The sequence below is a fragment of the Perognathus longimembris genome, chromosome 9 (genome assembly GCF_023159225.1).
Source record: "Perognathus longimembris pacificus isolate PPM17 chromosome 9, ASM2315922v1, whole genome shotgun sequence".
Taxonomy (NCBI): Eukaryota; Metazoa; Chordata; class Mammalia; order Rodentia; family Heteromyidae; genus Perognathus; species Perognathus longimembris.
The window spans coordinates 3,905,973-3,922,361 of record NC_063169.1 but is presented as its reverse complement, the minus strand read 5'-3'; the positions used below and the strand labels follow the sequence as shown (position 1 = coordinate 3,922,361).

The following is a 16,389-nucleotide window of genomic DNA, read 5'->3' as shown; positions in this document are numbered from 1 at the left end:
AAAACACTCCCTGGTGGCTCATGAACACACTACCTCGCTCGTGAACACACTGCCCGGGGGCTCATGAACACACTGCCTGGGGGCTCGTGAACACACTACCTGGGGGCTCATGAACACACTCTACCTGGGGGCTCGTGAACACACTGCCCGGGGGGCTCGTGAACACACTCCCCGGCTGCGCCCTGAGCTTCTGAGGCTGAATTCCTGGGAGCTGGGAACGCACTTCCCACACGGTCCCAGGGAGGCGGGTGCTGCTTGCCTGGGGACTACAAAGCTTGGGACCCACAGGGCATGACTCTCCCCAACCTCCTCCATTTACAGTAAAATAACGAGGCCTTCTTTCCTTTCCCTGTGCCCTCTTCCTGCCCTTCTGCCATGTTGCCTCCAGTGTCTCTGCTGGCTTGCTGAGCTCTTGGCTCCTCCGTCTAAAACCATGACCCCAGCGCTCCACCCGGCTCTCATCTCATCATTCTTGGGCAGATTTATTTCAATCTCTTCTACAAGTCAGGTTCTTGAAGCCTTTTCATCGAGTCCAGGCTGGCCTCGAACTTTTGATCCTTCTGCTTCCCCTCCCAAGGACACAATCATGCCCAGCAAAGCCACCCTGGAACCAGTGAACAGTCCCAGCAGAAAACAAGTGGGATTCTTGAGTCCGTGTAAATGATAACCGTTGCTGCTGTTGTTTGTCTAACAGTCTACATCCAGTGTGGCCTGGAACAGAGGGTGCAGTGAGCTGGCGAGGTAGAACCAGAGGGGAATCTGCCACTCCTTCAGAGGGGTGGCGAGAGCAGGGGACAGTCCCAGGAGCTGGGGAGGGTCCCGAGGGGCTGTGACCACCCTCCGCTGAGTCAGCGCAGCGCGATGGGTGTGGGGAGCAGGAACTAAGGGACACCCGTCTACTGCTAAAGCTCCAGAGGAGCTACGACAACCAGATCCCGGAGGGAAAGGAGTAGCCTGGAAGTCTGAGATGCGCTGTGCCTGTGCACCTTCACCCCACCCCACCCAAGGACCCAAGGGTGGGGATTCCCGACTTGAGTGTTAGAACTGCTTAGCTCGATCTTAAAGACCCCTCCATCCACAGACGGTTTAAGTCAGCTTCTTCCACACTTCCTTCCGTTCTGCTTGTGCTTCTTTTGCAGGTCAAGGGATTCGAGATGAGGACTACTACTGCGAGGAAGAAGTCCCTTTGCTTTCCGGGGCTCTGCTGGTGGCGTATCAGTTGGCGTCTTCGTGGCTCATGTCTGAAGCGGTAAAGCTTACAGCTGGGTTGACCGCTCATTTCCTGCTCAGGCCATTACTTTTCTCCAGATCAACTTCTAGATAACAGCCCTCGATATCAAACAGACTACAAAGGGCAACTGCCCTGGCCGTGGTTTGTAAAAGACCAAAGCCTCACAGACATGCTCAGCCCTCCTCCCGCCCCCCCGCCCCCAGGGCACGGCTGGGAACCGCCCCTAGCGGCATCCTGAGCTTCTCAGGATCTTCTCAGATGCGGCGCCCCAAACCCAGTCACAGCACCACAGTACCAAGAGGAAAAGTCTGTTTCTCAAACCTGATACTTGGAAAACTCACCTGCATGCTGGCTATTAAACACAGTGTATCAGGAGGCGTTATTAGCAGCACAGTGCAAGACAGCAAACACACATCTGTACGAAGTGGATCCAGATTTTTCTTTATTGCACGTTTGCTTACATGCCTGCTGAAATGTGGAGCTTGTCTCAGGCACTGTTCTGCAGGCTGAACCTCAGCGGTGAACGGCACCCCCCGCGCCCCCAAACCCATGTTCTGGAAGTACAGCATCCTCCCCACTTTTTCTGCGTACTGGAGGACAGGTTTTAACATTCATTTTTTAAATCTTTAAATAATCAGGAACAAACCAAACAGCAGACGGTAAACAAAACCATGTCTATATATAATAAGCCTTCTGATTATACAGTATTATAAAGATAGCTGTAAAATCAATCTTCTTTCTAACGATTCGAATCTTCCCTGTACCACTAAAGATTTGGTTTAGAACATTTTAACACTCGGACAAATTGATTCTTTCACGATTAGGCTTTCATAATGTCCTCCCTCCCGACCCAAGGAAGCAATCTACAAGGACTCCAAATTTTAAAAGCAATTGTTATCTTTGATAAAACTGTCTAAAATCAAGACTTCTTATTTTCTTTCTACTGTAATTGATCACCTACTGAAACACAGACAATGTCTTGCCCAAACTGAAATATGGCACTTAAGCAAGGTGAGCTTTCAACAGGACTAAGACTGAAACAGCCTGACTGAAAAAAAAGCAGCGAGCACGGACACGGCTAGCACGGCCAACTCCGGCCATTCCGGGTCAGAGGTCAGGACTGACGCTTCTACTCTAGGCTCGTCGATGTCACATTGAAAACGCAGAGTGACGTATGTGTGGCTAAAGCTCCTAAATTATTTAGCTCAAATAACAGTTATTTTTAACGTCTCATTCTTCAATCTTACACTTCACTCATCTTTCCCTTTTGAAGATTTATTCAGAGGAAACAAACCTATATAATTCTAACCTAGTTTTTCTTTAACACTTTTCACATAAGTTACTAAAATCACAATTCTGATAAATTTATTTTTAGTCATCCAAAACAAACAAACAAAAACCTACAGTAAAGAGCTCGGAGCCGTTCTCATCCTGCCGTTCCGTGTGCACCGGAAGAACTCTTGCTGCTGCGGCCGGACAGCCAGCACCCCGTGGGAGACGCGCCTCCAGTCCGCAGGGAGCTGGCATCCGTGCTCATTCCGCGTGGGAGACGCGCCTCCAGTCCGCAGGGAGCCCGCATCCGCGCTTGTCCCGCGTGGGAGACGGTCTCCAACCCGCAGGGAGCTCGCATCCATGCTCATTCCGCGTGGGAGACGCGCCTCCAGGTCTCCAGTCCGCAGGGAGCTAGCATCCGCGCTTGTGCCACGTGGGCACTGCCAGGGGCCCCTGCGGCGTCCTCTCCACAACCACAAACTCCTCAGGGTTGCCAGAGGCCTCATAGAAGACCATTAGTTCCTGTATGGCGCGCTCTTCAACCTGAGGAGGGGGAGAAAGAAGACGAGCTTCAGCGGGGACCGAGCAGCGGGGCGGAGGGAGCGGGGACGGAGCAGGGTGTCTTGGCTCTGGAGTGTCTCTGGATAGAGCGCAGCAGAACTGCATCCCGCGCCTGAGCCGGCAGAATCAGCATGGGATGTCAGCGGAGGGAGGGCAGCGCCCCCCCAGCCCCGCCTGGGCTCCGTCCACGCTGCACGGGTGCTGCACGGGTGCTCACGGTGGCCACGCGCAGCTCTCGAGCATCTCAGCTGCGGCCGTGGACACTGACCATTCCCCTAACTCGTCAACGTTGACCCGAGTGGGTACATTAAAGAAAGACTTCTTCCTCATACGGAAATAAAGCACTGGGGACTGCCAAGTTCTCCATTCACACCCAACAGTAGCACTGTGCAAAGCCTTAGAGAGCCAAAATGAAGACGTCATCACCGTGGATCAGTGCTAAGCTCATCGTCTACACACTGTCCGCCTAGTCTTACACAGCATTTCAAATGTACCTGTCAGAGCAAACGGCAATTTCTTAAGAGCCAGGAGCGCGCAGCAGCGCGGCTCTCCCGTGGGTCCAGCACGGCAGGTGCGTCGCCCCTTACCTGGATCAGAGCCAAGGGCCTCTCTCGGCTTCTGATAAGGGCGGCCTCCTGCTGCAGCTCCTCCTCCACGATCGACGCAAACGTGACCGGGGCGACCGCGCAAGGCGGGCTCAGCGCGCACAGCCAGGGACTGCAAGGACAAGCACAGCTCACTCGCTCTCCTCACTGCCTTGGGCGTGTTGCTGTTTCTAAGGCTGGAACTCGGGGCCCTGGCTCTCCGCTCAAGGCTGGCCCTCTACCACCCCGAGCCCACAGCTCCACTGCTGCTTCTCGGGCGGTTAACTGGAGGGAAGAGCCTCGTGGACGCTCCTGCCCGGGCTGGCTTTCCATCGCGAACCCCCGGGCTCCACCTCCTGACGAGGCAGGATGACAGCACGCCGGAGCCCCAGTGTCCGGCGTGGCCCCTCACTTCCGCAATGTAACGTCCCCCCAGAAAACCCTTCAGCAATGCTGCTCTGACCCGGGACAAGTGAGGGCTGGAAGAGCAGTGAGACAAGGAGAAGCACAGGTGGTGGAGGACCAGAGACCTGGAGGCCCGGGACACCCAGGGACAGAATGACAGGGGGAAAGAGAAGGGGAACATTGCTTTCTGCACATCAGCCTTACAAAGAACGTTTCAGAAAATAACCAAGTGTGATGGAGCAGAAGTACTGCCACTTGGAATAAAAGTATAAAACGAAGTGCATTCGAATAATACATTCTACTTAAATCATAGTATTTCTGATCCTCAATATCCTCTCAACTGGTATTGAGCTTTAGAGGCACAATGCTATTAAACGAATCTTACTTGGGACTTTCTAGAAGTGGTATATCTGAAACATGGCTGCCTTCTGGTTCTGGAGCAACATGAGTAGAATTTCTGCAAAAAACAAACAAATCTGAAGATTAAAGCTTCTAGTACTATTACTACTACTAGGCATTAATAGCTTTAGGGGAGGAAATGTAATGTGTGCATTCAGGCCTATCTTTAGTACAAGTAAATAAAATAATCTGTAGCTATTTATAAAAAAATAGTCTCTTTTTTCTACTATTCAAAACTGCATTTAATATGTAATCAAATACATATCAGTAAGTGCAGGAAACTTTTAAAAGAATGTTTGACATGAATATTTCATGAATACATAGAAACCCAACACTTACTAGTCAAATTTTGTAGGTGACTAACATAGTTTGATAAGCTAGAGTTCAGATGTAGCAGGAATTCAAAATAGGATCTGTTAAAGTTCTTAAGCTAGATGAGGAAAAAAACATAAAATGTCATCTAACCAAGTTGTATTGCTATTAAAAACATCAAAACATCTGTCATTTGAGAGGGTCTCAGGAAGAAGGAAGAACTGGAAAGGCAATAATAAAGGTATACATAATGAGGGGGACAGGAAGATCTATAATAAACGGAAAACATGTTTTTTTTCTTTTTCAAAAAGGAACTATAATTATTTGGACAAAGCACAAAAATTTAGAGCTACAGATTTTCTAGGTTAATCAAATACTCTCAACAACGAGGAAACTGAATTCTGGATGAGCAGAATAAACGAACAAGACTTAAAATAATTGACTTTCTAATTTATTTATGAATATTTACTGGGCATGTGTCAGTACTGTGGTAGATGATAAAAAAAAAAATCAAGCTAACTAAAACTCAATTCCCACCCTTCAAAAAACTCAGATAGGAAAGATTTTAAATAGTCTGTACTTAAGCAACAATAAAAAACAACATGAGGATACTTATGCAAAAAGCGCCAGGGGTCACAAGAGAAACCAGAGAGACAGGTAAGAGGCCTGGGAGCCAGGGGACGACCCAGAGGGCGGACAGGCACTGACGTGGAATTCCCGTTATACACACACGGGGAACAGCCAAAGATGGTGACAGCACACACAAAGGCAGGCTGCTTTCAATTCGAAAAAGGAGAGCAAGGAAGAGATTTAAAACTGAAATAAAGACAAACAATAAGAGCCAGACTATAAAACCAGCTGAAAACAAATGTCTGAGCTTGATATAGAAACAAACAAGCCTAATGAGAGCTTAAGTACATCCATGTACATTATCTCTTTCTATCCTTATGATATTCTGTGAAGAAAACATGCTATTTTCATTATTCAAATTAGGAAACTAAGGTTAAAAGACTAATATAAATGTGCCTGACTCACAAATTGGGTTAATAAGAGGCAGAGAGAGATAATTCAAATTCAGCTGTTTCACTCAGAGTAGAGAATGTTTTCTATAATGACACAGATGCCTGATTTCTACTATTACAAATATGATCTGCATTCTCTCAACCTGGAATGTTGTTATACTTCAAATGTCTTCTTGTTAAAAATAGGAACAAGGGCTGGGGATATGGCCTAGTGGCAAGAGTGCTTGCCTAGTATACATGAGGCCCTGGGTTCAATTCCCCAGCACCACATATACAGAAAATGGCCAGAAGGGGCGCTGTGGCTCAAGTGGCAGAGTGCTAGCCTTGAGCAGAAAGAAGCCAGGGACAGTGCTCAGGCCCTGAGTCCAAGCCCCAGGACTGGTCAAAAACAAATAGGAACAAGAGTTAAAATGAAAATAGAAGCCTAGTGGCCAGTGGTTCACGCTGTGATCTTTGCTATTCAGGAGGCTGAAATCTGAGAATCAAAGTTCAAAGCCAGTCTGGGCAGACAAAACAGAATCTTTATCTCCAATTAACCAGCAAAAATTTAAAAACAAATTGGGAGTCGAGGAGTGGCTCAAGTGGTAGAACACCAGCCTTGAGAAAAAAAATGAAAGTGCAGGGCCAGGGGTTCAAGTCTCAGTAAGGGGGAAAAAGTACTTGAAACAAAGCCAACTAACCAACAGACACGGATCTTCTCAACCTGTGTGCGTGTGCGTGTGCGTGTGCGTGTGCGTGCTGAGCTTGAACCTGGGGCCCTGCCCTTCCTTGGCCTTTCCCCTCAGAGCGTGGCGCTGTCACTTGAGTGGCGCTGTCTCCCGTGTCTCCTCGCACTGGTGATCTTTGAGGAGCGCCTCACTGTCTGGGCTTCGGTTTTTCTGCTGTGCTTGCTGGGTTGCTGGGCGTGCCTGTCCCAGGCCACCGTGTCCAGCTGCTGGAGGAGACGTAGTCTCCACTAGGATGCCCAGGCTGGCCTTCAACCAGAATCCCCAACCAACTCATCTCCACCTCCCAAGGAGCCCCCGTTGCCAGCCTGCCCTCCCATTTCTGGCTGTGAACCCCTTCTTTCCCTGCTTCAGGACTTGCTCGCCAGTACAGAGTGGATTCACTGTCTCGTTATGGCTCACGCATGGCCTTGTGGCCTTTTCCACACTGTTACACACTGCCGCAACCTTTAACTGACATATGTGCGCAACTGATTTACCAAATAATTTCAAATCCAGTACAGGCTGGGCTTGTGTATTATACTTTCATACATACCCAACAGAGGCGAGTAAATTGTTCTGCCATTGGGTATACTCAATTACTTTGTCTGCAATGTTTTACACTTCCTGTGCTATAAAAACTAGCTCCTAATTTATACTTTCTATGATGAAATAAAAACTGACATGCAGGCTGGTTTTCCTTTTTTTGTGACTGGCAATAACAAACACAGCTAAAACAAGGAGGGGTAACAATGTTCAACAAGAAATGCACTCATTACCTTACTCATACTTATGTAACTGTAGCCTCCCTTACAATAAAATACAACTAAAAAAAGAAAGCCCAAATCAAAGTTTAGCGACATAAAACACCAGGAAGTGAGTAGACAAGAGGGCAGGGTGGGGCGAGGGGAGGGGGCAGGCAAACAAGCAAACAAAGAGGAGAAGACAAGTAAAATGAAGACATGAATCCAGCACAAATCCTACAAAATCATCAAGAGTGAGAGAAAGGACGGTACAAGAGGATATCGAAACTGATCATGATATATATAGCATTCATAAAATGCTTGTTAAGTGGCAATTCCTTACTTAAAGATTCCTTACTTAAAGATAATAAATTTTAGTACAAAAACAGACATTGCTATTAAAAACAGTAACTCCCCTAGGCCCGAGCTATTGACACATGATCCAGACTCCTTCAATTCAACCTTCTAAGCATTGCGCCAGCAGTTTCCACAATTGAAACTACTGATGTTGTAGCACACTCTAGTGATCAGGCACAAAACCACAGAGCCTTCATAGTGTGCTTCATAACAGCAACAAATCCAAGGAAAAATTTAGTAATTAAGAAATTGATGGGGGGCTGGGGATATAGCCTAGTGGCAAGAGTGCCTGCCTCGGATACATGAGGCCCTAGGTTCGATTCCCCAGCACCACATATACAGAAAACGGCCAGAAGCGGCGCTGTGGCTCAAGTGGCAGAGTGCTAGCCTTGAGCGGGAAGAAGCCAGGGACAGTGCTCAGGCCCTGAGTCCAAGGCCCAGGACTGGCCAAAAAAAAAAAAAGAAAAAAGAAATTGATATTAACTTCATATTTAAAACAAAAAATTTCAAAAAGTAAACTTAATTTTAGAGTTTCGGATTTATAAACTGAGGCAAGCAATCTCACTACATTAGAGACAAATGTTACTTGAAACTAGGCTACAGTTTTCATGCATTTATTCATTTGGTCCTTTACCAAATGTTCACCGAATGCCCATTCCCTGCTAGGGACCATGCCAAGCACTTGTGATAGACATTTTCCTTGCTCTCAGGGAATATGTGGTTAAGTGCCAGAGATGAGAATATTGGCAATGGGCAAATATTAAACCATAAAACATAGCCAGGCACCAGTGGCTCCAGCCTGTGATCTGAGCTGCTCCACACACAGAGATCTGCGGATCACAGCTGGAAGCCAGCCCCTGCACCCAAATTCAGGAGACTTTTTAGCTCCAATAAACTAGCAAAAACAAATCCAACTGGAGTGAGCTCAAGTGGTAGAAAATCATCCATAAGTGAAAAAGCCAATCAAGTGCACAAGATCCTGAGTTTAAGCTCCAGAATGCCTGGCACAGACATAAAAGCTGTAGGAGGAACGGTGGTTTTCTGAGCCACTTCTCTAAAACATGACTGAAGATGAAAGAGTCTGAGTTAATTAGTCAAAGGGCAAGAGAAAGGAATAGAGTCTATAGGGAACAATGAGGCCAGCAGACTAGAATAGAAAGATCTTATTACAGGATAAAGCTTAGTGGGCGGCAGGATTCCTGGAGTTCTCAAGGACTGAACTTACAATCCTATGACGGCTTCTCAAGAACTAGAAACAATTACCACATGACGCTGGCAGGTATCTCAAGAAATTGAAGACAGCACCACAATAGAGAGACTGGCAATCCTATGTGAACAGCAGCTCACAATCCACAATGAAACTACGGAATCGGTCTAGATGCCCATCCACTGATGGGGAAGTTAAGCGTGCTATACACGCACATGGATTACTTGCTTCTATTAAGAAGAATTCAGGGTCAGGAGTGTGGCCTACTGGTAGAGCGCTCGCCTCGCACGCATGAAGCCCTGGGTTCGATTGCTCGGTACCCCATACACAGAAAAAGCTGGAAGTGGCGCTGTGGCTCAAGTGGTAGAGTGCTAGCCTTGACCAAAAGGCAGCCAGGGACAGTGCCCAGGCCCTGAATTCAAGGCCCAGGACTGGCAACAAACAAATAAATAAACAAAAACAAAAAACAGAAGTAGAGCTGTAGCTCAAAGTGGTAGAGTGCTAGCCTTGAGGGAAAGAGAAAAGAAGAAGAAGACTTCAATTTAAGCTCAGAGCTGTGTCAGGGCAGGCAGGGTTCAGCTAAACTGTGTGAGTCTGAACTCTCCTTTCTTGCTTTAATCTGAGTTTGTCTGGAGGGGGAATTAGATAAAACAAAACATTATTCTGGTCATAATTGTCATTGTTAGTTGCATTTGTTGTCTAAAACAATATTTTGGGAAGCTATTATATTAGAAGAAATAATAAATCTTGACTTAGCCAACCAGTTTGAAGAAGTTTCTTTTTATCCCAATATTAGCATTCAAAACAACATGTTCGATTTTGAATTATGTTTACAATAGGGAAGCTATTCTTTTTCATAATGCTTTTAAACTATTACACTTAATGCTTATAAAATACTTTTTCATGATTCCTGTAGGCATTTAAAATATCAAATATCTTAAAATATATATTGGACTTTTAAAACCGTACCAAAAATAGCTGGAGTTAAAAACTGAAAACACTCAAAAGTTTCAGATTTATGACTATATATATTAGGGCATATCCACATAAATACAGCAAAAAAAGTTGAGTCAACTACTGGAGTACTACTCATGGATGACTCTCAAAATAACTATAGTGAAGAGCGCCAGGTCCACCCCAGGGCCTGTCTACAGTCTCCACCCAGCACCCGTGTTACCTAGGTAACTGGCATACCTAGAGGCAGGCCCGCCCCGCCCTGCCCTAGGTAAGGCACAGGCTGCCCCATAGTCCCTTCTCTCAGGCCTTGCAGTTACCCAGTAACACAGGTGCTGGTGGAGACTTTAGACAGGCCCTCAGGGGTGGACCTTACAAACGGAAGACAGTTTTTAATGAGAGGTACATACAGTAGGGTTCCACTGATATAAAAGCCTAAAATATCAGTCATGCACTGACAAAAGCAAATTGGTGACGTAAGCTGGGACATGGAGTGGGGCGCTGGTGGTGCACACCTGTAATTCTAGCTACTCAGGAGGCTGAGACCTTAGAATCAAGGTTCAAAGCCAGCGTGGGCAGAAAGTCCTGAGACTCCTATCTCCAGTTAACCACCAGACACCCAGAAGTGGCGCTGTGGCTCAAGTGGCAGAGTGCTAGCCTTGAGCAAAAAGAGCCCAGGGACAGTGCTCAGGCCCAGAGTTCAAACCCAGGACTGGCCAAAAAAAAAAAGTGGGGGGACATGGAAAATGATGATTATACTATCTTGAATATTATCAAGATTTTGAGGTTATAGACAGCATGACAAAACTTGGAATTAGATTTCAAATGCATGCAAAGTGCTCAGTAAACTGGTATTTTTTCAAAACAGGGAGGAAAGATGCGAATTCCAATTCTGAACATATAAGAATGCATACTCTGCTTCATAAAAATTTTAAATGATTTCAGAGAAGACTATAAGTTAGAAAATATTTAAGTTTTAGGTTTGCTTTTTTACCTTATAACTTTTGAAGATGGAGAATTTTCAATTCCTTTAAAACAAACTTTTTTGACATGGTCTCCTGAACTATGGCCAGTGGCAGACTTTTTTTCTTCTAGCAAGAAATCCCGGAATGACTTGGATGAAACTGAATGCACAGAGGATGTCCTGTAGAACAGAGGAACGATCATGTTTAGAAATCCATTTTGCAGATCGGAGGCGCGGCTCAGTCAGTAGAGTGCTCGCCAATGAGTGAAAAGGGCAGACCCACAGAGTTTGAGTCCTGGTCCCAAACACCACAGAACAGACCCAAAGTTTTCAAACATACTATGACGTTGTTTTCAATGTGAGTCTGAGTCCTGCTGTCATAAGGAAAAGAACAATGGGTGGGTGCAGGAGGCTCATGCAGGTAATTTTAGCTGTTCAGGAGACTGAAATCCAGAGAGACTCCATCTCCAAAATAGCAGAAAGCCAAGCAGAAGACCACCAGCAAGGCAAGTAAGTCCAGGGAGCACAGAAACATGATACCCTATGTTCAAACTCCAGTACTAGAAAAATGAAAGAAGGAAGAAAGGAAGGAAGGAACAAAGGAAGGCAGAGAGGGAGGAAAAATAAAAAGGAAATATGAATACCAACATTGGATTATAAACCCATATGTCAAAATTAGCAATATTAAAGTGGCTATTGTAATTATGCCTCAAATAACAATACAAAGAATGATTTAAGGAACAAGCAAACTTGGCAAAAGGAACTAAAAACACCCAAAATGTTATTTCAAGACTTGTAGCAACATTTAAAGTGCAATTTACTTGCAAAAACTTAGCAGACTCAACAGCCCATTAGTAAAGCAACAGAAGTCTTTGAATCTTTTTTTTTTTCCTGCCAGTCCTGGGGCTTGAACTCAGGGCCTGAGCACTGTCCCTGAGCTTCCTTTTGCTTAAGGCTAGCACTCTACTATTGAGCTACAGCGCCACTTTCGGCTTTTTCTGTGTAGGTGGTGCTGAGGAATCGAACCCAGGGCTTCACGCATGCTAGGCGAGCACTCTACCACTAAGCCACATTCCCAGCCCTTTTTGGATCTTAGAAGAAATGAGCACGGAAAACTTGGGTCAGCCTGGTGAGTTGTTGTGTGACTGGAAACATAGAAGGGGAGGGGTGGCCGTAGACAATAGCCAAAAACTTCCCACATTTGGTGTGAGATAGAAAAATCCTGGGAGGATGGGAGCTTTTAGCTCGTATCACTTAAGAAAACGTAAAAGTCTTCTCTTTAGAAAGCTCGGTGTCCACTGGAAACCCGGCAGACAACCACCAGGCCCCAAAGGACGGAGGAGGCCTAGGCACCTCCGGTGGCCATGGGACGGGGCCTTCCAACACAAGAGACCAGGACAGACAGAGACAACGGAGACACAGCAGGGCCGATCAGTGGACACCTCAAACTCTCCACTTGGGGAACGGTATAGCAGGATTTCTATTTTGGGGGTTGGCTTCTTTTCTCAATATTATATTGCTGAGATTTAAACACATTGCTTCATTTAGTCATAATGTATTCTTTTTCATCATTGTAGAATGCTCTAGTATTTGAGAAAACAGTTGTACTCATTGACTGCCGATAGACAACTAGGTTGTTCCTAGTGTCAGCTACTACACATGATAAGGACGTTCTTGCACATGTCGCCGACACACGCGTACATGTCTATTTTTCCATTGGGGAGTGGCACCAGGGCCTCAAGTACGGTGCCCCGGCTCATGCTCGTGCCTATTATCTCAGCAGCTCAGGAGGTTGAGATCTGAGAATCCTGGTTTGAAATAGCCTGGGCAGAAAAGTCTGTGAGGCTCTTATCAATAAACTGAAGAAAAAAAAAATGGCAGAAGTGGAGCTGTGGCTCAAGTAGTAGAGCGCTAGCTCTGAGCAAAGAAGAAAAGAAGTCATGTGCCGCCCACCCCCACGGCCCAGAATAAAAAAAGAACAAAAACATTTCCGTGGATATAAACTCTCCAAAAATGTATTATCAGAAAAGCACTGGAGTCAGAGTACTTGGAAACAAGGAACAATCCAGATGGAAGGCAGAACCCAGGAAACAAGACGGGGTGCTAGAGAAAAGCAAGGCAAGTCCTCCAGGTGACAGCTAGGAAGTCTCCTGAGCCAGGGAAGTGGGAAGACAGATACCCAGAGAACATGACACATATGCATGAAAAGTAAATAAACATTTGAAAACCATGAAGTCCCTATCAATACACCCAAATTTAGAATAAAAACAGAAACAAAAAAACATTGTTTCCCAAGTTCTATGTTTAACTAAAAGCAAGTGGGGAAGGAAATATTTTAAAAGACTTTAGAAACAGGGTCACTTTATAAACACAAAGTCAAGAACCACCTTAAAAGCTACCACTGTTACGCCCATTTTAATAAAGTCATACCATGCAGGTTTGGGAGATTTTGAAGGTGCGGTTAAAGCCGTTTCTGTGCCACTGGCTCCTGAATTAGTTTCTTTGGTAGTCAATGCAATCATTTTCCGTTGCTTCTGGGAGAGCTTAACTCCATGGGAAATTAGTTTTCTAAAAATTCAATTACAATAAACAAATCAGTTCACCAGTTTCACTAATTCTGAGAAAGCCTATAAGAAATTGTTTTACTAAAAATGAAATTAAGCCAATTTGCATCATATTCTGCCACATGAACGTTTTTAGATAATGGTATTTCCTGTTTAATCTGGTATGATTTTATTATTTGGGGATCAAATTGTTCACAATTCCAACAGTGATAATATCAGGGTACATTATAAATGATCAAGTAATAACTAATAGATCCCATATTGCCTATGTATCATACTTTTCAAAAGGAACTTGAACCACAAGGCTTTAGCTTTTGTTCAGAAATAGATTATAATGACCATTTAGAGTCAAGCTTCTAGCATATAATCTGTATTCAGCAAGAGCTGGTCTGCCAATTCAATTCATTCATTAGTACACGTTTAACAAATGTTACGAAGGTTAAATTAAGTGTAAAGGGCTTATAACTATTACAACAAATGGAGAATAATGGGAAAAGTCTAGTAGCTCTTTCTAGTTCTTTAAGGGAAAAAACAAAACAAAACAGTAGCATATGGTCTCAATTTTTTTCATGATGCTTTAACCAACCCTAAATTTGACTTTGGCGTAGCTCCACATTTTTGTCTACTTTCTTCTATTTCCATGATGGTTCTGAGATCCACAACAGGAGGACTGACCAGAGTGGGAAAAAAAAAACCAAAACATTACAAAGCTTTCCATTATCAACCCCAGACTTAACTGAAACTCAAATTACAAGTAGAATTGATCATAAAAGTATTTTCATTGGTCAGCTAGTTACCCTTAATCAAAAAGGGCATTTTTAATGATAGCTACTTTTATTTATGCACACATAGTAACAAATGATATATATCCAAATTCATAAACTTACATGATATTCCTAGAATTCTTTTACAAAAGAAATAAAAAGCCCAAGACTTGGGGCTGGGGATATAGCCTAGTGGCAAGAGTGCCTGCCTCGGATACACGAGGCCCTAGGTTCGATTCCCCAGCACCACATATACAGAAAACGGCCAGAAGCGGCGCTGTGGCTCAAGTGGCAGAGTGCTAGCCTTGAGCGGGAAGAAGCCAGGGACAGTGCTCAGGCCCTGAGTCCAAGGCCCAGGACTGGCCAAAAAAAAAAAAAAAGCCCAAGACTTAAAGAAAAGTTAGTAGATTACTTAAATTGGGCAAAAAGAATTCATTAAAGATCTAATTAGGTTCTTTCTTAATTTCTTAATTAGGTCCTTTGGGATGCATGAAGCTTAAAATTGCATTCTTTCCATCTATTTTAACAAATAAAATTCTTTCTACTCAAGCAAAAACAGACATTCATTAGAAAACTGGGAAGATACAATACTGGATGCTCTGACAAAGGGAAGCTCCATAAAAAAAAAAAATGTCTATGATCATTAGAAATCATTTCTTATCTAAATGCAATCCTCAATATAGCTAAAAGTAAATCGCACTGATTACATATGAAAGGGTGTCCTGTTTATTTGGTCCTCTTTCAGTTATAAATGCTACTCATTACTATTGCCAGGTAATACTTCAGTGAATGTAGGGATGTTTATGTATGTATTAATATGACAAGTACTGAAATGGACAAGGTACTCTGAAAACATGCTTAACAGAGCATTCTAACATGAGTAACTAGGAGACATTTCTAAGGCAACAAAGCTGCCTCTGTTCCAATTTGTTTACTTAAAATGGCAAAATCTCTGAGGCTAATTTCTGAACAACCTTAGACCATGAAGTAACATTGTAATCTTTGTTCCAACTGTGGGAAACAGCCTATTTCAAAGGAATTATACAAATGGTCCTAATGATCATCAGTGGGTCCATGGGCAGTTTTAACCTGTCATCACCGTGGGACACAGGGAAAGATCAATAGGCTAGACCAAGGCTGCATTCTATCACAGCCATGTCTACACTGGATGCTTCTAAACACAAGGAAAATCATAGCAATAGGCAAGGAAAAGAGAGAGTATGATATCAGTGAATAGCCTCAGAAAATTACCTGATTACCAATACATTTTGTAAAATTTTAAACACCCCTTATGTGTTTGCAAAACATGAATTAAGCAAACAAATGACAAAAAGGTCTTCCTAAGAGAGACTTGCAAAGTAATTTTTGCTTGCGAATTTTATTTGATTTTCAATTTTAACGGGTAAAAGTATACATACTTATGGGATAGCTTATGATGTTTCCGTATGTCTACATTGCATAATGTTCAATATGAAGAAAAGCCACCATCTCTTCAATTATTATTTCTTTTTGGTGAAAATATTCAAACTCTTCATGTCTAGTCTATTTACTTTGTAATGAACAGTGCATTAAGAACATCAGAACTTCTTTCTCCTAACTATAACCCAGTACCTTTACTAACTTTTACCTCCCCCAAGGAGAGATGTTTTAACTAATATGTATTAACTAAAAACAGCCACACTTAAGTAAATCATACATAAAGAGATTTTCAGAGTAAGTAGAACTGCAGTATTAACTTAGTATTATTCACTGACATAATACACAGGCAACTAATTTTTCTAGGGGGTAAAGACCTACTTTTATAGCAGCTTAGCAATTGGCATGCATTCAGGTATATTCTGTGTACTAGAATAAATATTTCAATGTGCATCATGGAACACGGATGGGAACTTCTCAGAAGTATAAAACAAAGTGAAAACCCTACCTGAAGGAGCCAGAAACCCAACTAGAAGAACTTGTGGTGTCAGCCCTGTTGCTGGGAATGGACTGTGGAGCAGTTATTGGAAGTACTGACGATTTTTCCCATGGTTTTAAATCTTCTCTATATGTATATGCAGAAGGTGTACCATTACTATAAGGTTTAACTTTCGCCTGTGAGAAAGAAAAATAAATTTAGATAGTAACAACAGACATCTATTTCAACAGCTAACATACAGTAAATACTTCTTGCTAAAATTTTATGACAACAAATCCCCTAGCATTTTCAATCCATTTTCTATAGTTAATTACTTTAACCAATTCTCAAACCACATCACGGGCTATAATTGTTAGCTTTAAGAGTAATTTGCAGGGCAGTAAGCTTATATATGAAATTCCTATTTATAAATATAAATAACATGTTAATAA

General features: G+C 43.7%; 1 protein-coding gene across 2 annotated transcripts in view; it reads right to left on the bottom strand.

The window, feature by feature from the left end:
- Positions 1 to 1,652: 1,652 nt before the first annotated feature.
- Ibtk (inhibitor of Bruton tyrosine kinase) overlaps positions 1,653 to 16,389 on the bottom strand; it is a 51,171-nt gene continuing 36,434 nt past the window's right edge. Inside the window, exons 23-29 of one of the 2 annotated variants that reach the window (XM_048353639.1) lie at positions 15,968 to 16,134; positions 13,866 to 13,958; positions 13,146 to 13,283; positions 10,746 to 10,895; positions 4,439 to 4,510; positions 3,652 to 3,781; positions 1,653 to 3,046 (exon numbers count right to left, since the gene is read on the bottom strand). In XM_048353639.1, coding sequence (XP_048209596.1) covers positions 2,915 to 3,046; positions 3,652 to 3,781; positions 4,439 to 4,510; positions 10,746 to 10,895; positions 13,146 to 13,283; positions 13,866 to 13,958; positions 15,968 to 16,134 — 882 coding nt within the window. In that variant the 3' untranslated portion in view covers positions 1,653 to 2,914. The remainder of the gene's footprint in view (positions 3,047 to 3,651; positions 3,782 to 4,438; positions 4,511 to 10,745; positions 10,896 to 13,145; positions 13,284 to 13,865; positions 13,959 to 15,967; positions 16,135 to 16,389) is intronic. The other variant, XM_048353641.1, reaches the window with a different exon arrangement.